This window comes from Conger conger, chromosome 3 (assembly GCF_963514075.1).
Source record: "Conger conger chromosome 3, fConCon1.1, whole genome shotgun sequence".
Classification (NCBI taxonomy): domain Eukaryota; kingdom Metazoa; phylum Chordata; class Actinopteri; order Anguilliformes; family Congridae; genus Conger; species Conger conger.
Window position 1 is genome coordinate 45,291,732 of NC_083762.1, and position 27,239 is coordinate 45,318,970.

Here is a 27,239-nt window from a genome sequence, read left to right on the forward strand (position 1 = left end):
GGCCACCGAGGGACGGGGTGTAGGCGGTGTATCCCCCAACAAACACTAATTGGATTATATAGGGTACAATTGGCTACCAAATTTGGAGAAAAATGTTAAATATATTTTTTTTTTTAAGAATGGGTAAAAAAAGGGATTGTGACCATGGAATGATTGTTGGTGGCAGTGGTTTGAGTATCTCAGAATCTGGTGATCTCCTGGGATTTTCACGCGCACTAGTTAGCAAAGAATGGTGCAAAAAAAAAATTCCAGTGAGCAGCAGTTCTGCAGACAGAAGCGCCTTGTTAATGCTTTTTCTCCACCGTCTACCTGTTCTAGATTGTTGATATTTTGTTTGTATTTGTGGTGTTATGAAATATCGCATAGCCATTTTCCTTGCTAATTCTTTCCAATATATGGAGTTGGCAGTTGTGTGTATATTTTGGCATATATTTTCCCATTCCTAAATGGTAAATGGTAAATTGATGCTTCTCATTTTGGGAGTCTCACCGAACCAATGATATACCATGGCCGTGATCTTTTAAAAATAAAAGTCACAATTTAGTAAAATAAATAAAGATAATGTTGTGCTCTTTCTTGTTCAGTGTGTGAATTACACATAAAAGTTAATTATTATTGTATTTTAATGCATTTTGAGCTGAAATTCTCATTACCGCAATGCGTCCACATTCATGTCAATGGATCTTTCATTGCATTTTAGATTGAATAAACTCAAATTTTCACGAAAACAAAATGCATATTGTTTATTATGTCTTGTAGTAAAGTAAAATATGATGCATAATAAAGTTTCATTAAAAATCTTTTTTTTAAATGTCTGTGGATGTGGTCTGTCTCATCCTCCGCAACATTTTCTATGTTACTGTGAAGACTCCAGTAATTTTTTAATAAAGTTTTATTTTCCCAAGATGCTTCACAAAAAAGAGAAGCTACAAGATAGCTACCAGCTAAGCTAAGTCTCTTCCATTTTTCACACTTTAAAATGAAAACGTCCCTCTTCACCCCTGTACACAACAAAATTGATTCTCATTACCGCAACATGAGATATTATGGGGCGACATGGCTCAGGCAGTAAGAGCAGTCGTCTGGCAGTCAGAGGGTTGCCGGTTCGATCCCCCGCCCGGGCTGTGTCGAAGTGTCCCTGAGCAAGACACCTAACCCCCAAATGCTCCTGATGAGCTGGTTGGCACCTTGAATGGCAGCCAATTGCCGTCGGTGTGTGAGTGTGTGTATGAATGGCTTACAGATTCTATTCTTGAACCCTCTTCACCACAAGATGACATGCAGGCATAGTCTAATTTTAGACACTTTTTGGTAGAATTACCAGGAGACCACAAATAAAGCTGGTTATTCACTCCAATGAAGTTATCGTGGATCTTTGCAATATTTCTGTTTTGAAATTATGTTGTAAATTATATGTCACGTTTCATGTTTGTCATGTCATGTTTTATGTTTAGTTATTGTCTTGGCTATGTTTTGTTTTGTTGTTTTGTTGACCATTGGCTGCCTGTACCACGCCTTTGCCTGCTGTTTTTGTACTTTTGTACCGTCAGCGACCCTGAGCCTGCCTACCATCCACCTGTACTTCTGCCCCGCTGACAGCTTTCCTGGCTACCGGAATTCCCACATGGTGTACCGATTACGAGACTGCCTTCTCCCTCGGTACTGCGCTTTGGTTTTCTGGCTGGATGTTTACGTGTATGAACATTGCTTGTTTTTGACTATGCTCTCTGGATATTCCCCAAATAAAGCCCTGATGGGACTTTACTACACTATTGTTTTCTGAGTCGTGCATTTTGGGTACAAACCCCCCATGCACCCATCTCAGTATACTTGTTTAGAAACTACTGACCTTCAAACACACCAAGGCCCCTTCTCTCATGCTGATGGCATGTTCAGGTAAAATGGGACAGCTTGTAAGGTAAATTGGGACAAATATCAGTTCAAATATTATTTTTTATTTGAACATAGTACAATTGAACATTGTAAATTATAGCTTATAGAAGGGCTGAACATAGTACAACTTGGAAACAGGTGTTGAAGGGTTGGACCGAGTGAAGTAACTGCATGCCATGAAATTTGAAACATTTAAGATTGGGATTCTTCCCTGCCTCCACTGCCTCCCTATATATTCTTTAATGGTAAATGGTTGGCATTTATACAGCGCCTTTATCCAAAGTGCTGTACAATTGATGCTTCTCATTCACCCATTCATACGCGCACACACACACCAACGGCGATTGGCTGCCATGCTAGGCGCCGACCAGCTCGTCAGGAGCATTTAGGGGTTAGGTAACATTCTCTCTTTGTCTTTCCTTCAGTGTTTCTCTCCTTGGTGCCATATCTGTAATAAATAGTTTAGCATTTCTTTAGTTTTAGGCTACTAAACTGTTCAATTAGAGAACAGATCTAGCATGAACGAATAAACTAAAGAGCATGTGTGAGAGTGTGAAAGAGAGAGCATAAAAGAGAGAGAGCGCGACAGAGTTAGTGTGTCCCCCAGGTACAGCAGAAAGCACATGCTAACGCACCCATAATGGTATATGTGTGAGGCAGCATGTGTGATCAGGTCAAGATAATACAAGAAAATGCTTATAATAACAGATTTCACCATAATTAATTAAATTGTGATCCTATTGCAGCTATTAAAACTTTAAAAAGTGTCCAAATTCTGCTGAAATTCTTGTGGTACACCTTTTGTTAAAATGGAACAGTGCTTCAAACGCTTATTCACAAAAAAACAATGGGCCTCATTTATCAAACGTGTGCCGAACGAAATACGAAAGGTACATTTCATAAAAATACTTCTAAGAAAAGTTGCTAGCGAAGTAATAATATGTACACATAATCTATGGTCAGCGGAACTGAAATGGCTTGCAGGGGCGACATGGCTCAGGCAGTAAGAGCAGTCGTCTGGCAGTCGGAGGGTTGCCGGTTCGATCCCCCGCCCGGGCTGTGTGAAAGTGTCCCTGAGCAAGAAACCTAACCCCCAAATGCTCCTGACGAGCTGGTCGGGCCCTTGCATGGCAGCCAATTGCTGTCGGTGTGTGAGTGTGTGAGTGTGTGTATGAATGGGTGAATGGAGAAGCATCAATTGTACAGTGCTTTGAATAAAGGCGCTATATAAATGCCTGCCATTTATCACTGTGGGAAGGAAAGTGCCAAATGTGAAACCATTTTCTTTTTACCAGTTGTATAGTGCGTGTTATTTGAGAGAGAGTTTTCAACAGGCTATATTGCCAGGCTATATGATATGCGTACTTATATAAGCAGATAATCATAAGTGAATTGCATTCAAAAGTTTAATTTTTAAATGAAAATGCAAGACCTGGGGGGGGGTGCACTGTTTTGTTATTTAAATATATTGGTACGTACTGGTGTTCACAATGACGTCTATCTTAACAGATGCCCCACAGATGCCCCAGGACCTGTTAACCCTTATGGCCACACGCCATATTTAAAAATGCATGGCATCTAATCCTAGTGAGGGTCTAACAAATAAACATCAGGTGAGAAATATGAAAGGGCAATAATACAATAACGAGGGGGAAACGAAAACGCAGATTGGATTTAAGGAACGTAGTGATAGAGGAGAGCAGGTGCGAACATTTCGCTGAATCAAGGCAACCAATTTAGGGATAGAACAGGGAGGCAGAGTTATAGAGCAGTATTGAAGTAGAGGTAGAGTTAGTCTGTTAGTTACGTGATTAAATTAAATATCCAAAACTTACACAAACATATTAGTGTGTTAATATAAATAGTACTGTACAAATTCAATGTTAGTTGGGATATTAGTGGTATCTCCAAACAGATAGGGGAGTGACTTGGGATCAGAAACATTCAGACACAGACATCACAGGGTAAGATGAGTGCAAAGACTAATGAATATAAACAGAAAACCAGACATGAATATGAAAAATAATAAATATACAAAAATACCAAATAAACTAACAGACAGAAATCAGGATCATAACAAGCCAGGTATACAGTGGCTTCAAGTATTCAGACACCTTTTTCACTCTATTGTGTTGTAGTTTCATTTTAAATTACATTCTTGCTTATCTAGACTTCTCTGAAAACAGTTAGATTTCAATTTTGTATAGATTTTTGAAAAGTGCCATGTATTGAATACGTCTACCATTTTGGAGGAATTTGCACTCCCATAATTCCACATTCCTACAGTAAAAAGTCAAGCAATCAATGCTGTTTATACCTGCCATGGTGCTTTTCAAGGTGTAAGTCAAATTTCCTGAAACATTTTGATTTCTAAATTGTATAGATTTTTAAAAAGTTCCATGTATTGAATGCAATTACGATCTTGGAGGAGTTTGCAATCCCATAATTCCAAATTCCTACAGTAAAAAGTTGCACAAGCAATAGAACGTTAGATCGAAGCTAAGCTATCAGCAAGAAGCCCCCGTAAAGCACCATTGTTGAAAAAACAGCAGGTGCAGAATCCGATCAAATTAGCCAAGGAACACAAGGATTGGCCCAAATAGAAATGGCTTAACATTCAGTGGACTGATGAGATTGTTCTTTTCGGGTATAGTGGTCGTCGACTGTACGTCAGACTACGCCAGGGTACTGAATTCAAGCCGCAGTACACTGTGAAGACAGTGAAGCATGGTGGCGCAAAAATCATAGTATGGGGATGTTTTTCATACTACGGTGTTTGGCTCGTATACCAGGGACATCAGTTTGAATATATCAAAATACTGAGAGATTATGTTGCCGTATGCCCTATACATGCAAAGGTGGTTTTCATGAATATTGTGGAATTTTGAAAACAGTTCGAGTCGACCTTTGATTTTTATGGATTTTTCAAAATCGTCATGCATTAAAAATCATTACTATTTTGGAGTATTCAATGTTATTATTTGTATTATCGAGTGTTTAAAATAACCAAACGGTATCATTTGGAGTAGCTATTAAACGAGCGAGTCCTGGAGTTTTCAGCTGTGTATTGTCGTCAAAACACGAGGTACCGTAAAATTCATTGTAGATCCGCACAAAGATTTCAAGTGCGGACCGACGTGAACGCAGTCTTTCCAAAACAGTGCACGAGAACACTGAACTGTATAATAATAGCGCTTTATATTACGTGTTATATTCATAGACTGTGGGAACAGTGTTGTGGTTTGAGGTTATTTGTTGCTGAAATTCCTTTCTTGACTGTTAGGAGTCCGAAATGACCTATTGTACCTTTAAAGATGAACTCCGTAATTTTATCGGCAATACCTGTGGTTATATTTATGCTCGTCAAAGACTCGAATCCTAAGGGGAGTTCCCAGTAGCCAGTGGAAATTTAAAATTTGGGAGTGGGGGAGTGGGTTTTGGAAGTAAACACAAGAGCCAACGTTTATGATGGATGAGCTGAATAAACACTGAAAAAGCTGAAAAATGAGCTGAACAAATAACAGCAAGTGTACCACACAAATCATCTATCCCCTCAAAGACAGCTGTCGTAATGTGTGCCTGTCTGTGCTAGTAAGTTGCTTACCAGATGCCCTTGGAGTGTGTTGGGAATTTCAAGCATTGCATTGTAGTTTTAGGTAGTTTCACCTACGAAGAAGCACTGATAAAAATGGCGAGCATTTACAGTGCAGTCCATAACTAGTTGGACAGTGGTACAATTCCCGTTCTTTTGGCTTGCAAATTATGCATTGGATTTGAAATGTAGGGCGGCACGGATGGTGCAGTGGGCACCTGGGTTCCTGGGTTCGAATCCAGGTCGGCCGGGGCCTCTCTGTGTGGAGTTTGCATGTTCTCCCTGTGTTCGCGTGGGTTTCCTCGGTTTTCTCCCATAGTCCAAAGACATGCAGGTTAGGCTGAATTGCCCATGGGTATGAGTGTGTAAGTGAATGTGTGCCCAGCAATCGACTGGCAACCTGTCCAGGGTGTATTCCTGCCTTTCGCTCCAGCCCCCCTGCGACCCTGTTCAGGATAAGCGGGTTAAGATAATGGAAGGATGGATGGATTTGAAATGTAACCATTAATATTATATTAAAGTCCAGAAAGTCTCTGACTGTTCTTTTCTTTTTTCTGAGCCTCATATCCTAACCGCTTCCTTGACTGTCATTGGCGAAGCCAAAAGAACATAAATTGTACCACTGTCCAAATACTTACAGACTGCACTATACTGTCACTTCTCCATGTTCCGAACACCAAGTTAGCTCATGTTTCGAACCGTGCTACTTTCATGACAAATAACTTTTAAAAAAATACTAGGAGGTCAGTTTTGGTTTTTGGTTTTTTGAAACAGCTGGATTTTACACCAGGATTGAACTCTGTGTTACACATATTATCCAAAAGAAAATGCCAGGGAGGCCATGTTATTTGTAAACCACATGGGCTACTTTATTCCCTTTAAGATCGAGTCTTCCATCACTGCAGTGCGGTAGGTGGGAGTATCTTTATGAACTACATTGCTTTCCCACGCCATTCCTGGGCTGTCTTTTGAGCTGGTACAGTCATGCAGTTGAGAGCAGAGAGGGAGGATTGCTGGTCCTGGAATGTGCTCACGCGCACGTCACCGACCTCGAGTCTACTCCGTGAGGCGCGCCGGATAGTCACGGGCACGCGCGTCGGGACGACAGGTCTGTGTATTTGGAGAACGAAGGCAGAACGAAACGCTGGAGAGAGGAATGATGGCGGTGAAGGAGTGACAACTTTGGGAATGTAAATTGAACGGAGGAGTACTTAGCCGTCTCCATAAGACGCAGAAAACGGAAACCGAGGTAAATGATTACATGTTTGACAATATAATAAGTTTTAGAGACGTTCACCATGTGATCTGGTTAACTTCTTGAGCTCGATAACTGCCAAAGCGTTGAGCATTGTAGACTCCAAGGGACCTAACGTTTGTAACAAAAGTGTGTAACTGACTACAAACTGGAATCCTTACGCGTGTTGTAGCTTTGTAAGTAACAGCAGTAATTCGGGACTTTTCTTTTTCAAATATTCGCTGGCTAATATGCTACTCTGAACGCGTAGTCTAGACTACTCCGTTCATTTCGCGACAATAGTTAGCTTGTCGGCTAGCTAAGTGTGGATTCAGGAAATGTGTCCGAAGTTATACATTGGGCTTTTATCAATAGAAGTTTAAAATCGCTTGGCCAAAGTTGCTATTGGTTGGCTAGAGATGGGGCAATGTCTCCCATTTTAATCAAAGAGATTTTATAGTGTACCGAAATACTTTTCTGCTGAAATTGAAAACCTGAGCTCTGACTAAAACAATTGGAATTAATTATCATTAGATACGTTTCCTAATAAGAGAAACACGAATATTGTTATGGAATTCGGCTAGTTTACCCGAAAAAGTTATTTCCTAACGAGAGTTTTCCTATTGTTGTAGATGACCGCAGACTATGTGAACTGAAGAAAGGCGCCGGGAACAGCTCAGCGGGACTCATGGCACAGTTCAAGTAGGAAAAGGGGGGCACGTATGAAACTGCAAAGGAACGGGATATAAAAAAATTTGGAACTAACTTGTTTTACGGCTGATCAGTAATCCGTCTGTTCTGCATCGTCCATTTCACCTCAGAAAAATGATCAAGACCGAAAGCAAAGGCGACAGGACCCTAAGGAGTGCGTCTCCTCATAGAAACGCTTACAAGTCGGACTTTCACGCAATTAAATGCTCCTTTGATGGGGCTAAATCCGACAGTGCTCCCAAGTCTTATGCAAATGGATCAATCGAGGCACGGGAGGAGACGAGGGGCAGACCGTTCGGCAACAGGGTGAATAAGATCAAAAACATTTTCTTACAAATGGACGGCCAACAGCAACAGGAGAGCCAAGAGGTGAAAACGGCCATTAAAAGCGATTCACTGCAGGTTACTCTGCAAAAACCGCAATTTGTAGCCAGTGCTCATAGAGCTAGTTTGGGTAGTGTTAACAGCCCTGAGTCTCAGAGCTCGGACAGATTGCCCAAGGGTGATGATGGGGAGATTGATAAAGCAGCACTGGCAGAGAAGTTTTCTGTGACCAGGAAATTGTTTGAGAAGGGCATCAAAGACAAGCCAACAGCTGAAAAACTCTCCCCAACTAAAGCAACAGGCCGGGTCTCTCTCTGCAGTGAGACCGATGAGGGGAGGGCCAGTAGGCGATGCTCTAGTTCTTCAGAGATTGCTGCTGTTGATATCAGAGCTGATCTCAGCCCTACCCCTCTTACCAAAACCGCCCAGCAGGAGGATAGGGGCAACAGTGAGGAGAAGCAACAGGGTGCCAGGTCCTCTCTGAATGCTGGCCCTATCTCCAGAAGGCTGGAGAACTTCATGGCGGACAGTGATGGTGAGGAGACGTGCAACAAGACCACATCTGGAGGAGTCGACAGTGGGAACCTGTGCAGCCCCTCTGAGCGCTTGTTGCCTACCTCCCCAGTTGGTCATAGTCAACATGTTCAGAAACCCACCTCCAGGGATAACGATGGTCTTTGCAGACCCTCTGCCGGTGCTGTCACAACCAAACCCTCCAGTCCTTCTGTGAAGGATCTGAAACGGCTTCCAGCATATGCCAGCTCTGTCTACGGTCCCAGCAAGGCCAAGGAAGAGGGCATGGCTCAGTGCGGCACTGGGGAGCAGCTGTCACAGCGAGCAGCCCCACTGGACACGGCAGGAGTAGGGGTGGTCCGAGCAGAGTTGGTGGTGGTCCAGAATGAATCCTCAGAGAGTGAGGAGACTGAGGACGGAAACCTTGAGGACAGTGTTTTTGAGGGGCCAAACACAGACCTCACAGGGGAGCCAAAATCAGAAAGCTCAAGTGAGCTGAGTGGGGATTCCCCAGAGGAGCTAAGAGGGTATCATGCAAAGGAGCACAAAGAAAACTCCCTTGAGGAGCTCAAGCCTGGTGCCCCAAAGGAGCCTGTGGTTGACCCTGTTATTGAGGGCAGGAAAGAGTCTCCCACAAACCACTTTTCCAAGAAGGCGTCAGGTGAGGAATTGGAGGACACGGAGATGTTGAAAGAAAAGGAAATAGGAAGTAGCAGTGAGAAGAAATTGAGATTGATGGAGGAGCACAAGGACGAGGTCGGGCCAGTGAGCCAACATGAGGATTATAGAGAGGAGGAAGAAGGTGGGGTGGAGGAGAGTGATCTTGAGGATCAGGTTGAACGGAGTCCCCAGGCGATAGTTACCGCTGTTGTCTATGGCATTGAGAATGCCGCCTTTGTGGATGACAGGGACACTTATCAGGAACATCATGAGGAGGACCATCCATCTGAAGAGTATGAGGAGGTGCCTGGCCTATCAGATGAGGATGACCCAAACCCAAGGAGGAAGATACGATTCACCACCGCACCAATCCGGGTATGCATTTACATTCCAAAAAAAACTGGGGTCCATTTCTTAGCTATAGATATGTGGCTTTATTAAATGTGCCCATTATCTTTCTTTCTAATAGTGCCTTTATATTAATTCATTATTAGGAACATTAGAGATGGCTTTGTAGTTCAATTTTTACTTTTTACACATGATCACATAACTATGAAAGACACATAAGTTGCTGGAGTGCAATATATAACATTCCTTCACCATAATTACAAATTAATGTCCATGCACATAAACCACTGAGCATTAAGAATAAAAAAGTTGGATTGTTATGTGTGTATGTATTGTTTTTATTGTAATATGTTGTCTTTCATTTTGGTGACTTGTCTTGCCAGTACTGACCAAGGCCTAGTACATAGAGGACCACAAATGGAAATGAGTCAAAAGTCATTATTGTGTTTAGTTTCCTTGATAATTTTACTATGTGGTTATATATGGTTGTTGTTGCTTAAGGGCAACTGACGCTATGTATCTTTTAAAATATCTGAAATAATATCAATCAGTCAAGCAAGGGCGAATGAATATGGGCTGGCTCGAAATGTACCCCAAGGTACCCCCATAGGGAGGTCCTGGGGCATGCCCCCTGGGAAGGACAGATTTTAACTTTTGGCAAATCCAAATAGAAAAATACTTCAGACTTACATGTTGCACTAGCTGTGTCTTTGGAAGGTTGTAAATGAAGAAATCTGCATTTTACATTAATTTACTTGTATCTTGATAAAAATACTTTATTGCAAGGTGACATTATGGTAAATAATGACACAAAATGTCATTCATAATTTTATTTTGACCTTTAAAAGCTCCAAGAGTCCAAGTGAGTAACAGTGGGTCGCCTTCGTTATGTGACTGTAGTGGAGCTAGTTCACTGCTGAGTATCTTTGGCTTACTTGTCTGCAGACTACGCTATTTGTTATTTAATACAGTAGGTGTTTAAACATCATGTCTGTGTCTCATGTCACATGTATTGTGTGAGATTAATGAGTTGTGGAGACCTGTTTGTGTGTTGCATTAAAAAAATTAGTTGCATGCTGACAGGAATGACCCTGGAATATTTGGAATTATTGTTAACATTTCTCTGGTGGCATGCATGAGGAGTAGGAATGTGACAAATCATCAGTTACCATCCCATTTTTTAAACGGTTAACCGATACTGCTTATGACGCTAGGGGTTGTATCTTTTTTTTTTTTTTTTTTTTACTCCATTCCATTACTGAGAAATTTAATTGCATTTTCAAACTTTATTTTGGGCCATCTCAATAGTTGTCCGATAATGGTAAATCAGCCTAATTGCCAAATTAAATATTTACTTTTACATTAACATTGTGCAGTGTAACCTCACAGTTGCTGAAATCCCTGTAGTTTAGGTTTGACATTTATTTAATGCAAAATGCAGTTAAAATTATAATTCTTCATGTTTTCATCCCTAGTCCCTATGGCTAAACATACAAAATATTTGACAACTATAGTACTGTAGCATTCAATTAGCCTGCATGCGGTGTTTGTGTTTTTAACCCTCTGAAATGGCTGCTGATTGCTTGTCCACAGCGTATTGTAATATTTAGTGCAACATTTGTCCAATAATGTATTCCTTTGTTTATTTGTACATTTAATATTTTAGTCATTTGACAGACGCTTTTAATCCAAAGCGACTTACAAGTGCATAGGTTCTTCCACAAGTTAAAGCAAAATTAGTAAAATACACATGAAGTGCTGTTCTAAACATACAATCATCATAAGAGCAATTTCATTTTTTTGGGTAGACAAGAGGGATAGGGATATTGGAAAGGGGGGGGGGGATCAGGAGGTAGGACTAAGGTACAGTTTGAAAAGGTGTGTTTTTAGTTTGCGTCGAAATAGGGGGAGGGATTCTGCTGTCCTGACAGTGGTAGGCTAGTCATTCCACCACTGAGGAATCAGAACGGACAACAGGTGTGAACGTGCAGCTCGACCGCCAGGTGCTCGTAGTGAGGGAACCATAAGGCGACCAGAGCTGGCAGACTGGAGTGGTCTAGCTGGGGAGTAGGGAGTGATTAAGGATTGGATACAGCGTAGTGGAAAGCTATGTTCAGTTTGCGAGTATTGAATTTGCGTGTCAACGAATAAACACGGATCTTCTGTGAACCTTAAGAAACGACATAGCGTTACAATAAGCCATAAATCAACCAACAGCAACAAAAATGTTTTGAAAACTCTAATACTGTAGCATTCATTTCATGTGGTGTTTGCATTTTAAACCCCCTGAAATGGCTAGATTGCTTGCTCAAACTACTGAAGCTTGTTGGTTGCCAGTTTAGAATAGTTTAGAACCGCAATAATATGCCTAGTGATAAACATACATTTATTTTAAACTGAGCTCACGGTTATTGGTTATCACTGCACACCATTGTTGTAATGTGTGAGTATTTGTGTTACTGTCACCTTCTTGCCAGCTTTGACCAGCCAGGCCCTTCTCCACTAATAAGGCAGCCTTTAAAACCAGGAAAAGACCACTTATGCCATATCACAATATCAATATAATATCGATATATTCCCCAGCCCTATTACCTGCTGTAGCATTGGTTTTCCTGAGCTCATGTCTCCGTGCCACTGTGCCTGAAACCATTAAAGCTGACCCATCTTGGATGGAGGGTATCGTTACTCCCAGTCAATATTTTGCCAAAATATGAGGAAAACAAATCAGCTCAGTGCATTCCACTATCTCTGGAACAATGCAGTGCTTATTCAGAGCCTAAAATAGAGCCCATCAGTCCACACACTTCCTGTTTTATCTGCTAGCCCCCCACCTGCTGGGCTCCTGTGGCCCTTGTGCCTCCTGGCAGGGTGTCCTGGGAGGGGTCTCAAGTCTCTCAAAACAACATCCACAGCGCAGAGACATTGATTGATGGTGGGTCAGGGGATCCAAGCTGGTAACTGTCAGAATTGCAGCTCCACACTTGCTGTTACAGTTCATTCCATGAATACGAAGAACCCTCCTTCAGATGAACATTCATAAAGGATCTGGTCATCAATTTTTTTGTTTGTTTTTGTTTTTGTTCTGATGGTTCATTTTTCTGTAATTAGGGTACATTCTCACATTTTTCTTCCGGATTATCTGTTCACGAAGTTGCTCTCAAGTTCAGCTAGCCTAATGGATTCAGGGCTTGGCATTGAATTAAAATCCACAACTATCCAGTCCACGGCCTAGTGCCCTGCTCAACTCCATGTACTACTGTACTCCAGTAACTTCCTCTGACTTTGAGAACAGACCTGGTGAATAACAAAACCACTGACTTCTACAGGTCTCAAATAAGCTGGCCTAAATGGATACCTCTGGATATTAGATGCATATTTCTCTCAAGACAAGACTCAAGACAAGATCTCACAGCTCAAAAGGCCCACAATAAACTGTGATGCAATCCCCCTGGAGAAGTGCATTCCTTCTGCTCAAATTGTGAAAGAATGATGCTGGTTAGAACCTCCATAAACCGCACAATCCTGCCCTGGCATGCTGCTTGCTCTACTCTTTGTTTTCTTCCTCTCTCAGGTTTTATTACTCGAGGGTAGGTGAGGTGATTTCTTATCAGTTTTACACACACACACACACACACACACACACACACACACACACTATGGGTATGACTTGGAACTGTTGAATGACTAAGCATGAACAAAAATGCTTAATCTTAATAAAATTGAAATAATACAACACATTTTTTTAAAGGACCAACATTATGAAAAAAAACAAAAAAAACATTTATAGCCATTAAATTAAATCTGTAGAATATAGTCACAACTGAATCATATGATTATCAAATCAGTCTATTGTGTGGCAGCAGTGCAATGCATAAAATCATGCAGATATGGGTCAAGAGAATGGGGGAAAACATGTGATCTCAGTGATTATGACCGTGGCATGATTGTTGGTGCCAGATGGGCAGGTTTGAGTATTTCTGTAACTGCTGATCTCCTCGGGTTTTCGTGCACAACATTGTCAAGAGTTTACTCAGAATGTTGCAAAAAGACAAAAAACATCCAGTGAGCAACAGTTTTGCGTACAAAAATGCCTTGTTGATGAGAGAGGTCAATGAAGAAAGGCCAGGCTGCTACGAGCTGACAGAAAGGCTACGGTAACTCAGATAACCACCCTGTACAATTTTGGTGAACAGAAAAACATCTCTGAATGCTCAACACGTAGTACCTTGAGCTGGATTGGCTACAACAGTAGAATATCATGTCGGGTTCCACTTCTGTCAGCCAAGAACAGAAAGCTGAAGGTGCAGTGGGCACAGGCTCACCAAAACTGGTTGGTCCAGTTGAAAACTGGAAAAATGTAGCCTGGTCTGATGAATCTCGATGTTTGTTAAGTCATAGTGTGATGGTAGGGTCAGAATTTTGTGCCAACAGCATGAGTCCATGGACCCAACCTGCCGTATCAACAGTCCCGGCTGGTGGCGGTGATGTAATGCTGTGGGGAATGTTTTCTTGGCACACTTTGGGCCAGTTAATACCAATCAATCATTGCTTGAATGCCACGGCCTATTTGAGTATTGTTGCTGACCATTTTCATCCCTTCATGGCCACAATGTACCTGTCTTCTAATGTCTACTTCCAGCATGATAATCACAAAGCAAACGTTGTCTCAAAACTGATTTCATGAACATGACAATGAGTTCAGTGTTCTTCAGTGGCCTTCTGAATCCAATAGAACAGTGGTTCCCAAACTTGGTCCTGGAGTACCCCTGTCTATACTGGTTTTCTTTCCAACCACAATTGCAAAGAATTTTAACTAGCTGTTAATTTTTCTTAATTAGCTGATTTCATATTTAAAGGGATTACTTGCCCTCGGAAACCACATTTTGACAGATGGCTATACCGTAAAGGATATAATTGCCATGTTCATATTGGCTTATTGTGCTATATTGCAAACAATGCATATACCTTTTGCGGAGAAATTGCATGAAAAGTGGTAAATTATTTTTAACTGGTCAAATTAGCCCCTTAAGTGTCACCCGTTTTCTAGACACATGCTTGAAGCTGACATACTGAAAATATAATGGTTACTCTTCTTGAACCCTTTTGATGGCCACTAAAATATTCTTTGAGGTCCATTGATTTAAGTTTTTGTCAAATACCCAGCCCCCGTCAACAAGTCAAGCACTCATGCATTTGGCTCGCTTGACCCTTGTCGTGAAAATTCTTGTATGTGGATTTCCAAAATGCAGAGAAGGTGAGGTCCCCCCACACTTGTTTTACCACCCACATGTTACAAAATATGGAACTGTTGTCGCTAAAGCAATGGCATCTTAAAATAGGTTATTCAGATAGAAACATGGGGTTTAATGCTTTCAAACGGTATCCTACTACTATAGTGGTTCAAAATTGCATCTGGAAGGAATGAATGCAAAAACTCTTATGGGGCCACGAAACATGGCCACGAAAACGAACCATACAAACCTGCATGTATGTACGTTTAAGGAAAAGACGGTGGCCCTCAAGTTGACCATCATATGGTACTTTTCTGTGGTTTGCCTTCAGTAGGCCATTTGGTTTTGAGGTCTGCGCTGGCTGTTTTTCAAATTGGTATTTAAAAGCACATCCTGCCATTTATATGTAAACACTTCTCAGGGTTTAGCAATTTTTCAAGATTTGCCCATCTCTAGTGCTGTTGCTCCATATCTGTGTCTGTTTTCAGACACTTGTGCGTTTGGGGGAGGGTTCAGTGTCAGTTTACATTTGACTTTATTTTCTGAAATCTGCTCAAAATGAAACCAAATGGAACTTTTCTCTTTCTTTCTTTGTGGAGTATTTCAAGGAATGTCAGTTAGATTTTCACCTGGAAGTGTGAGAACAAGGCCTGGTCCACGCAACCCTTTGCATTTTGTGCATTTCGCTGAATATTGCGTGCAGTTGTGTGGTTTGCACGTGGACTTACTACAAGTGAGTGGGCTCTCTGCCTCTATGACTTTGTGTCTTTTCAGTCTTTTAGATTGGAGAAATTTGTCCCCTTTGTCAATTTGTAGATAGAGAGTGAACTGGGCAGGGAGGCACAGACTGCCCGGACTGAAGCGGCCAGTGCTACATATAATGGTGAGAGCACTAATAAAATAGTTTTAGTTTTAGTGATGTTGGCTTGGGACAGCGCGGAGTGAAGGAGTGGGTGAGGTTGTGTCGAAGCAGCGGTATGAAGTGTCTTCATTTAAATGCTGAAAGTATGAAAAAATATATTACTAAGTGGGAGGACTATGACAGTAGATATTACACAGACATGGCTTGAGGATGAGGAAGGGGCTGAATACAATATAGAGGGGTATAAATTTATTAGGGAGTGGATAGAACCAGTAAGAAAGGTCAGGGTGTGGCTATCTATGTACAAGAACATCTTATCATGGTGGACGTAAATAGCAATTTGTGGCGCAGTATGTCAGTCAGCCTACAAGAGGGGAACTGATTCTAGATCTGGTGTTGTGTGATGATTCTGGCTGGATTCGCAGAATAGAGATAATGGGACAAGTGATTTTTGATGTATTGCGGGCTGAATGGCCTCTTGTTGTCATTATGCTATGTTATGTTAAAAGGTGTCAACCCCTTTAAACGGTGTCTGTGAGCAAACAGCAAAAAGTAAGTTGGTCTGAGGTGGCTGTAAGCTGCCTTTGAAAATCTTAATCCACTCTGCTCCACTGAACATTTGGGGCTGTTTCTTTCACACACATTAAAAAGTATTAGCCTACGATTTCAGTAATAGGGCTGCATGTTCTATTCAATTGCTGTTTTAAAAAAAGGGCAATGCCATAGTAATGTCATTTCATACATGAAAAAATAAATGTACTTCCCAATTTTATTTATTTCATATTAACCCTTTGGGTGTATATTTTGGAGTACAGACTTCATTTGGCCATTTTATTGATACAACTGCATGTTATTACCATTATAGTGCAGGATGCAATATTACAAATGTGGTAATTCAGTAGGCTATACCAGGAATGGATTGTTTGATTACAAATCTAAAATTTTGGAGTATAGAAAAAATGTATTTTCCAAAGATTACAGAGCTCACTGTATGTATAAAAAGTGCTGTGATTCCTACAAGCTGAAACCAAAATGGTAAAAAATACCCTCTTTGAGAATCTGCACTTTAAGCAAATGTACTGTTTGATTACAATTCTAAAATTGTGGAGTACAGAGCCAAGAAAAAATACTTTGTCCATATCGTCTTATTTAAGTTCGCTTTGTAGTTATTCGTTTTTCAGCTCTTGCGTTGTCACTAAATTACACTAAATAAATATTTCTACAAACCTTGGTAGATTTGAAATAAATGGTATTTTCCCCTTTTGCTGTCTTGTTCCACAAACACATTCATTCCATAGTATTGTCAACCAGTGCATACAAAAATAAAGTTACTTATTTCTCAATTAAACCACATTAATACTTGCCCATAAGGCAGTGCTTCTCAACTCCTGTCCTTGGCCTTGCAAGAAGGCTTTTGTTGTAACCAGGAAGTCACACACCTGATGTACAATAGGTAATTTCAGACTTCTAACGGTCAAGAGAGGAATTGCAGCAACAAACACACTGAAACCACGACAATGTTTATCCCACCCCTCCTCTGTGAACACGCTGAAGTTGAATCACCATTGGCTGTGTCAATTAGAGCCAATTTTCAACCAATGAGCTTGAATTATTGTACAGCTATATATGTTTTGGTACAGAGTGCCGGCCCGTCAACTGCAAATTTTTAAACCCAAATTTAAGGACTATAAACACAGGTAGAGGGTGAGTCAACATGTCAGTGAGCCTTTTTCAATGATAGGAAGGGATTTACAATGGTCTTAATATTTGAACACAAAGATCTTACCTATTGTACCTTTAATGACTGAACCAATTAAACCAGCAAAAATGCCCTTGATTAGTTAAATAAGGTGTTCTCCAGAACACCCGGGGGTCCCCTGAAGCAGCAGACAGGTACCGGGTGACCAGAAGGGCTGCAGCTTCGGCAGTCGCTGAAGCAAAAACCCGGGTATGGGAGGAGTTCGGGGAGGCTATGGAGAAGGACTTTCGGTTGGCCTCGAGGAAGTTCTGGCAAACCATCCGACGACTCAGAAAGGGAAAGCAGGGCTTGTCTCAGGCTGTTTTCAGCAGGGGAGGAGAACTGCTGACCCGGACTGGGGATATTGTCGGGCGGTGGAAAGAGCACTTCGAGGAGCTCCTGAACCCGAACAACACGTCCTCTGTGGAAGAGGCAGAGCCTGAAGACTCGGGGGAATCTGCACCTATATCCCTGGCGGAAGTTGCTGAGGTAGTCAAAAAGCTCCTCAGTGGCAAGTCGCCGGGTGTAGATGAGATTCGCCCTGAGATGCTGAAGGCTCTGGACATTGTTGGGCTGTCTTGGCTGACACGCCTCTTCAGTGTCGCGTGGAGATCGGGGACAGTACCTGTAGAGTGGCAGACCGGGGTGGTGGTCCCCATTTTCAAGAAGGGGGACCGGAGGGTGTGCTCCAATTACCGGGGTATCACACTCCTCAGCCTCCCTGGGAAAGCTTACTCTAGGGTACTGGAAAGGAGGCTCCGACCGACGGTCGAACCTCGGATTCAGGAGGAGCAATGTGGCTTCCGTCCTGGCCGTGGAACAGTGGACCAGCTCTTTACCTTGGCAGGGTTGCTGGCGGGGTCATGGGAGTTTGCCCATCCAGTCCACATGTGCTTTGTGGACTTGGAGAAGGCTTTCGACCGTGTCCCCCGGGGAACCCTGTGGGGTGTACTGCGGGAGTACGGGGTACCGGGGCCGTTGTTACGAGCCATCAGGTCCCTGTATAACCAAAGTGAGAGCTGTGTCCGCATTCTCGGCACAAAGTCAAGCACGTTTCCGGTGGGTGTTGGACTCCGCCAAGGTTGCCCCTTGTCACCGGTCCTGTTTGTGGTATTCATGGACAGGATCTCAAGGCGCAGCCGAGGTGAGGAGAGTGTCCGGTTTGGTGACCTCAGAATCGCATCTCTGCTTTTTGCGGATGATGTGGTTCTGCTGGCTTCATCGGACCATGACCTTCAGCACGCACTGGAGCGGTTTGCAGCCGAGTGTGAAGCGGCCGGGATGAGAGTCAGCACCTCCAAGTCCGAGGCCATGGTTCTCTGCCGGAAAACGGTGGATTGCTCCCTCCGGGTTGGGAACGAGTCTTTGCCCCAAGTGAAGGAGTTCAAGTATCTCGGGGTCTTGTTCACGAGTGAGGGTAGAAGGGAGCGTGAGATCGACAGGCGGATCGGTGCAGCGTCAGCAGTAATGCGGGCGTTGCACCGGACCATTGTGGTGAAGAAGGAGCTGAGCCGGAAGGCGAAGCTCTCGATTTACTGGTCGATCTACGTCCCAACCCTCACCTATGGTCACGAGCTTTGGGTAGTGACCGAAAGAACGAGATCGCGTATACAAGCGGCCGAAATGAGCTTCCTCCGTAGGGTGGCCGGGCTCAGCCTTAGAGATAGGGTGAGGAGCTCGGACATCCGGAGGGAGCTCGGAGTAGAGCCGCTGCTCCTTCGCATCGAAAGGAGCCAATTGAGGTGGTTCGGGCATCTCATCAGGATGCCTCCCGGGCGCCTCCCTTTGGAGGTTTTCCGGGCTCGTCCAACTGGGCGGAGACCCCGAGGGAGACCCAGAGCCCGCTGGAGAGATTATATATCTCTCCTGGCCAGGGAACGCCTCGGGATCCCCCAGGAGGAGCTAGAATGCGTTGCTGGGGAGAGGGACGCCTGGAATACCCGGCTTTGCCTACTGCCCCCGCGACCCGACTCCGGATAAGCGGGTGACGATGGATGGATGGATGGATGGATGGTTCTCCAGAAACCATATGGTTACAACAAAAACCTTCTAGCAAATGAGTTCCGAGGACTGGAGTTGAGAAACACTTAAGGAATAGTGAGCTCCAAAATCTTCTTGGTTTGGCTCTGTTCTCCATCATTTTGGATTTGTAGTGAAGCATGTAGTTAAAGTACAGATTTTTAGTTGTTATTATTTTCATTTTTATATACAGTCCCTTCCAAGAGTATTGGAACAGCTAGGCCAATTCCTTTTTTGCAATACAATGAATACATTTGGGGTTGAGATAAAAAGATGAACACAAGACAAGAGTTCAGAATTTCAGGTTTTATTTCCTGGTATTTCCACCGAGATGTGTTAAACTACTTATAACAGTGGAGGCTGGTGACTTCCAGAATTGAGGAGGCCATTTTTTTCCGCTTGCTCACTTCACTCGCGATGGAATGTTCCCTGTTCTCTTATCTGTCTTTGTGCTGGCCAAAGGCATACTATTTGGAGTGTAAGCTACAGTCAGAAAGTTCTGGCTGATGAAATTCATTGTGCAGAGCTTAGCCTTGTGCCTTCCTGAAGAAATGACATTGCTGTAAGTCTATGAGCCTGCCTGATAATTAAGCTGAGAAATGACATTTGGATGTAATATAAATGCCAAGTGAACATGTGTAAAAGGCAGGAATTTTAATTATGTAGTTAAAAACAATTTTGTTTAGCTTACATTTTTCATTCTTCTACAGCTTCAACAGGTAATCACCAATTTAATCAAGTTTAGCATATAAAAAAGATAAGATAACACTTTCTTTATCATATGTAGTTTTATTCAATATATTTAATATAAAATATGTAAAAATATGGTTCCAGTTGGCTTTATCTAACGTTAACGTTATCCACTAGAGGGCAGCACTCTATTCGTATTTAGAGTGAATTTCCTCACAGAGCAACAATTCGGTAATTTGATATGGAAGATTATTAAATTGACTTGTAATAAAACGAAATGGACTACATTAAAAATAAAACTGTTCAATAAATCCCAAATGGTGTCTAACATGACCTATTGAATGTCATTCTCACTCCCTAGTATCTGGAATCTGCATATCTCCAGCCCAAGAGCTCAAATTGCGCTAGAATCTCGCCGACTTCCGAGGTAGTTTTAAGCAAAAGTGTTTGGCCAAATGAGCTATAAACTCCAGGGATGATAGCCAGGGGTGTTCGCTAAATTTCCTGAAAAGCACAAGTTGATAGGACACTCGTAGCCACTATGGCGAGTGTTTGTTTAACTGAAGTGACTAGCGAATTCTCAAAATGGCTTCTGTGTTGAATAGGAAAGGAAAGGATAGTTGATTCCAAATGAACCAGTAGCATGTGATTGGACGAACAAAATGTCAATCTTTCAGCCCTGGACACAATGCATGGTGAGGCCAGGCCTCCGTTGCCCACCCATTTTCAGTGATCTGGCCAATCACATATTGGCATGAAAAAAAATGCATTACATTGACTTCTATGAGAATCTCATTTCCTAGGGGAGGCCTGGCCTGGCCTGGCCTCCCTTAATACAAACTGATAGGGAAATCTGGCCTGTTGCTTTACAATTGCAATATTGGGTTTTAGCCATGGGAAAATTTAGATTTATGAACAAAACTAAAATAATATGAATATAAAAAATAAAAAATATGTTTTTTGTTAAAATAAATAAATAAAATAAATATATTTATTGTTTTTTTTAAATCTCTCTCTTCTCTCAAATTATTGGGGAGGCCAGGCCTCCTCCACCTCTATGGAGGAGCCTCCACTGACTTATAACATAGCTCCTTTGGTATCAAACCACCCAATTTTTATGTGAGCAAATGTATTGGGACCGAGTATTTAAGAAAATTAAAGTAATTTTCTCCATAAGTTGGCAGACAGAATGTTTTTGTAGACTTCTGAATTCATCCTACTGCCAATATCATGAGTTACATCAATAAAGATTATGAGCCCACTCCAGAAGCAGCCATGCAAGCCCAAATCATGACACTTTCTCCACCGTGCTTCACAGATGAGGTTGCATGTTTTGGATCATGAGCAGATCCCTTCTTTCTCCATAGGTTAGGTTAATCTTGGTCTTATCAGTCTATAAAACTTTGTTCCAGAACGTTTGTGGTCATCTCTGTACTTCTTTGCAAATTGTAATCTGGCCTTCCAATTCTTACTACTGATGAGTGCTTTGCATTTTGTGGTATAGCCTCTATATAAGTCTTTTTTAACGGTTTATTGAGATGCCTTCACCCCTGCCCTGTGGAGATTGTTTGTAATGTCACTGACTGATGTTTTGGGCTTTTCTTCAGAACTCTCACAATGTTTCTTGTCTGTTACTTAGCATGGCAGCGGTTTCTTTCAGGACATTCCAAATTGTTGGACAAGCAATCACTCTGATCAATTTCCCCTCTTTTCTAAGCTTCAAAATGGCTTGCTTTTTTCCCAAAGACAACCCTCTGTTCTTTATGTTGGTCTATGTTATCTAGCACAAATGCAGTCTTCACAGGCAAAACCAAAGGCAAAAACCAACAGTAGACACTCAGAACGATTTATTGTTTAACCAATCAATCTAACAAGACACATCTGGGCAACAATGAACACCTGTCAGTCACATGTTCCAATACTTTTGCTCACCTAAAAATTTGGTGGATCTGTCATCTCGTGTACATCTTTTCACCTCAAACTAGATTGTCTTCAGTGTATAGCAAAAATGAAGGAATTGACCAATACTTTTGGAGGGAACTGTTTTTTGGTTTCACCATGCAGAATTTCCAGCAATTTTTATACATAGTCCCCCATTTCAGGACACCATAATGTTTGGGACATTTTTGGTTACGTAAAGTAGTCATGTTTACTACTATATATCTTCTGTGGTGATGATTTCCCATGTACTGCATCTTCAGCTTCTGCCTTTTTCAGGGGTTAGTTGCCTTAAGCTCAGGAAATTCATGTGCAATTGAATTCAGATTGGATGATCTGACTTAGCCTGTCAGAATTTTCCAATTTGTTTTAGCAGTATGTCTAGGATCATTGTCTTGCTACAGGATGAAACATTGTCCAGTTTGGTTGAACTTTAACCGATAAGAGGCTTCAGAATTAATCCTGCTGCTGCTGTCAGCAATTACATCATCAATGAGGCAAGTTGCAACGGTATGCTTTGGTTCTTGGGCAGTTCCTTTTAGCCTCCACACTTTGCTTTTGCCATCTGATATACCAGAATATATCCAGAATACCTTTTTCCTTTTAATGATGTCCCAAGCAGTCGATTGCAATAATTCTGAAAAAATTCTGATTTGAAATCTGATAAAATGTAGGCTAACAACATAAAAATGAATAAAAATTGATTTATCCCATTACCACTCTAATCAATGCTATTTGGTGGCCATTTTGAAAAGATTCAGATGGTTTTCTAAATGTCAAAACTGAATTTGATTGGGAAATGGTCCAACATTGTCCATCTCAGACATGTCCCATCCATAACACAATGGCGTCATAACCATAACACCGGTGTTTCTTCATAAAAATCTAGACAAAAATATGAATATTTTCAAAATGGCTTTTTTTATGCTCAACCAAGCCTCCTACAGTGGTGTGCAAAAAGTTGGGAACCCCTTGTCAAAAAGCCTTTTACAATTAATATCTAAGTGAACAGAAGCAAACCTGACCTCTAAATGGTACAGTTAAGCATTACACATTTCTTCCAATTTTAAAGCAAAATTACCTTTATTAAAAAATTTTGCAGTTTGAAAAAAATGAAAAAGTTCCTGTGCGAAAGTTTGGGAACCCTGTCAGTAAGTACTTTGTAACTCCTCCTCAAGCAACTATATCAGCTTGCAAACATTTTCTGTAGCCAGTTAAGAGTCTTTCAATTCTTCAATTTTTCAATTTTTCCCCTGGCAGAATACCTTTAGCTCAGAAATATTCTTCAGCCTCCATGCATGTATGGCATGTTTGAGATCTCTTGACAGATTTTCAATAATATTCAAGTCTGAGGACTCTGTGGTGGCCATTTTAAAACCTTCATCCGACTTTCCTGAACTTTTGTATTCGCAGTTTATAATAGAAAAATAAATGCAAATCGCAATATTGCTCTGAAAAATTGCAATTAGATTATCCCAAATTGTTCAGCCCTAGTGAGTAGCAGTTGGTAATGAGAGAAGTCAGAGAAGAAGGGCCAGGATGGTCGAAGCTGACAAGAAGGTGACCATAACGCAAGTAACCACACATTACAACAGTGGTATACAAGAGTATCTCTGAACACCCAACACGTCAAACCTCAAAGTGGATAGGCGATAGCAGCAGAAGTCTATGAAAGGCTATACATCTATTTTGTATTTATTTCAGCCTGGCTAATTTCAACCTAGCCAATTCTCTGATATTTGAAAGGGTACATGGGATTTGGTGAGCAACTTTGCCTGAATGGCTCATCAAAACGGTGACATTCCAGAACATTGCCTTGTCAGGCAGCATGTGTGAAAAGTGTGATAGTGTAAGCTATCCAAATTGTACTGTATAAGTATGTCTGCAATGCAAATAAAATGATTTCAGTAATGGTCCATAACTACAGACTGCGTTCATCTGCCACAAGTGGAGCAAAGTGGTGGATGTCTGATGTGGATTACAAAGACTCCCAACCTGTCAGACCTGTTGGGAGTCCACACACCATGGAAATCCTTAAACGGCTGAGGGAGTGAAGCATGTTTGCTTATCCTTCCACACCATTTTCCCTGTCTGCAATCCAGCACCAGCATGTTTATTACTGAACTTCAGAGCTGTTAGTGAAGGGACAAGCCTATAATCTTACAGAGGAACAAGGAGTGGCCTAACCCTTCTGTTGCTAGCTGTTGCAGGGGTGCTGCTCTCTGCTCTTATTTATACATTCATTGAGATGCTAGCAACAATTTATGGGCTATTGTGCCATCTTGGATTGTGCATAATAAATGCTGAGCCACTGCAAAATACTAACTCCATTTCATGCCAGTGTTGATAGCCCTTGCCCAGAGGAGGCACTTGCCAGTGCGTTTTCTTTCAGTTAGTGTGTGACCCAGCTCAGGCCCCAGGTTGACAAAAGCAGTGCGATTGGATTTGTTTCCTATGTGGGCCTGCTCATATTACAGTTACAGTTCTGTACAGTCCCTGTGCTTCTCCAGTCCAAGGCTCTCAAGGCCGCTGACTAATTTCCCACAGTTGGATTTTTTGACAGTGGGGGAAAAGTCTGTCTGGGTGGCTGGCCTCCTCAGCAGGCAGAGGTGGGTATGGAGCTTGTCTGGTCTGTGAGGCCCTCTCCCAGAACCCAGAAAATGTAAAGCACATGCCAGTGTGGTTTTCTCTGAACGGCAATGTCTCTGCAAACTAATAAACAGGTTGGTCTGTGAGCCTCTCTTGCAGAAGACTTGTAGTAGGCAGAATAATTTTTTCAACTGGTGGCGCTGGTGCCACTAACTTTTTCAACTGGTGGCTCATTCACAACATTTTGCCATGGCATTGCACATTTAAGTTATGCAATGTTATATTTTTGCTATATTTTGCAGCGATCTACACTGAGCACTTTATTAGGTAGAACTGTAAACCAGCTTGTAAATGCAAATATTTAATCAGGATGCAACTACATGGATAAACATATGCAGATACTGTCAAGCGGTTCAGCTGAAACGGCTGATCTCACGTGCAACAGTCTCTAGAGTTTGCAAGAAACATCCAGAGAGCAGCAGTCAGTTCTGCGGGGAAAAAAAAAGCTGACAAGCTGGCAGTAATGCAAATAACCACACATTGCAACAGTGGCATGCAAAAGAGCATCTGACGTGCACAACACGTCAAATCTCTAAGTGGATAGGCTACAGGAGCAGAAGACCAATAAGTGAAAATAAAGAAATAAATAAATACCAAATAAAGTGAATGTATATGATTGTTCGGCAGATGGCGGAAATTATGTGCAACTTATTTAAGTATAATTTCTTTTGAGCAAACATTAAGTGATTAACAAATCAAAATGCATGAAACGGTATTTCTGTACAAGCTTCCGCTTAAAAGAAATCCCCCTCAGCACCACAAGGCGCCTCAGTCTTTTTGTAGGCCAACCCGGAAGTTTGTTCCACCATGGCCCCGGCAGAGTTTTTTCTGAATAACATTAGGTTTGTAGTTAACAAGCTTTGTTCTACACCAGAAATTACACCTGTTAATCTCAACAGTAAATTTCGAAGCCGTCGTATGCTACAGGTCTATTGCCATATTACAAAGTAGGTTCCCAAGAAGTTGCAATATTGAAACTAGAACGGTTGTCACATGCAGGCAGGCTAGTATGAAACCTGAGTGGTGATGGGTGAAATGTGATGTTTATTGTAGTTTCAAAATGTATTTCATGGGATCCACACGCAGAGCATTACTGCTTAAACCACTCTAGTTGCACTGGTGTGACCTTTAAAATGAAATGTACACTGCCAGGGAAAATGCTAAATACATTGATTTCTTTGGGTTGGGAAAAGCACTATAGAAATACAATCTATTATTATTATTTAGTCACTGTCTGGAGCGTTGGGTAGGGCTGTAGAGTTTCAGCAAAGAAAATAACATTGTTCGGTATTTCTGGATTATTCCATGGCAACGGGAACATCAGACAAAAAATAAATATGTCAGGAGTGGCCGAGCTCCCAAACAGCTCACACATGCTGCATACAAAGAAGTCATTTTCACTTTCAACTAACCCAGCTGTCAGAAATATTAAACCCATGTCATTGTGGGTACCAGTGTCCATAACAGTACAATTTAATGTTACCTAACCAGTGATGGTGCGTGGTATTATAGCAGGACGGCTGTGATTGCAAACATGCCCTTTTGAAATGTACTGCAGAACATACAAGCTGCAGCATGTAACAGGCACAATTTTTCAGAGCTGTTCATAGTTTGTACTTGCTTCATAACATCTCAAACAGAAGACAAAATGCAACTGCCGGATGCAGTTCCTTTGAGGGAAGAGAGACCTAACTAGCATTGCCAGATGAGACATATTTAGAGGAAAATGCCAAATTTTTTGGAAATATAAGTTTTTTCCGACTTAGCCAGACAAATTTTTGTGCATTCGCTGGCTCAATTTCCATGTTGGCAAAATGCTGAACATAAAGACTTGAAGCCTTGAAGTCCATAGCCTACCTCCTTCAAAGTGAGGAAATACCCCTTCCAGCAACTCCGATGCGGTCTTATTTACACAAGGTATTGTGTATTTGAAATACATACATCACAGGCCGATTCAACTTGCGTGAATTTTATCATGGCAACTCATAATGTGACTCAGCAGTGTGTATGGCCCCCGCGTGCCTGTAGGCACTCCCGACAACGTCTGGGCATGCTCCTGATGAGTCGGGGTCCTTCAGGATCTCCTCCTAGACCTGGATCAGGGCATCAGTGCGCGTCCCATAGGTGCTCAATTGGATTTAGGTCAGGGGAACGTGAGGGCTAGTCAATGGCATCAATGCCATCCTGGAACTGCCTACACACTCTGGCCGCATGAGGCCGGGCATTGTCCTGCACCAGGAGGAACCCAGGGCCCGCTGCACCAGTGTAAGGTCTAATGATCGGTCTGAGGATTTCATCCCGGTACCTTACAGCAGTCAGGGTACCGTTGGCTATGACATGGGGGTCTGTGCGACCCTTCAAGGATATGCCTCCCCAAATCATCATTGACCCACCGCCAAACCGGTCATGCTGGATGATGTTACAGGCAGCATAATGTTCACCACGGCGTCTCCAGACTCTTTCACGCCTGTCAAATGTGCTCAATGTGAACCTGCTCTTATCTGTGAAGAGAACAGGGCGTGAATGGCGGACCTGCCAATTCTGGTGGTCTCTCGCGAATACCAATCGAGTTGCATGGTGCTGGGCTGTGAGCATAGGTCCCACTAGAGGACGTCGGGCCCTCATGCCACCCTCATGGAGTCTGTTTCTGACAGTTTGGTCAGAAACATGCACACCAGTAACCTGCTGGAGGTCATTTTGTAGGGCTCTGGCAGTGCTCCTCCTGTTCCTTCTCGCACAAAGGAGCAGATACTGGTCCTGCTGCTGGGTTGATGCCTTTCTACAGCCCTGTCCAGCTCTCCTTGTATAACAGCCGGTCGGTCTCCTGGTATAATGCC

The 27,239-nt window shown here is 42.2% G+C and overlaps 1 protein-coding gene across 3 annotated transcripts in view; it reads left to right on the forward strand.

Moving 5' to 3' along the window:
- The first annotated feature begins 6,558 nt into the window (after window positions 1–6,558).
- ppp1r9ala (protein phosphatase 1 regulatory subunit 9A-like A) overlaps window positions 6,559–27,239 on the forward strand; it is a 73,014-nt gene continuing 52,333 nt past the window's right edge. For 2 of the 3 annotated variants that reach the window (XM_061235462.1, XM_061235461.1), the window contains exons 1-2: window positions 6,559–6,734; window positions 7,352–9,302. In XM_061235462.1, coding sequence (XP_061091446.1) covers window positions 7,545–9,302 — 1,758 coding nt within the window. In that variant the 5' untranslated portion in view covers window positions 6,559–6,734; window positions 7,352–7,544. The remainder of the gene's footprint in view (window positions 6,735–7,351; window positions 9,303–27,239) is intronic. The other variant, XM_061235463.1, reaches the window with a different exon arrangement.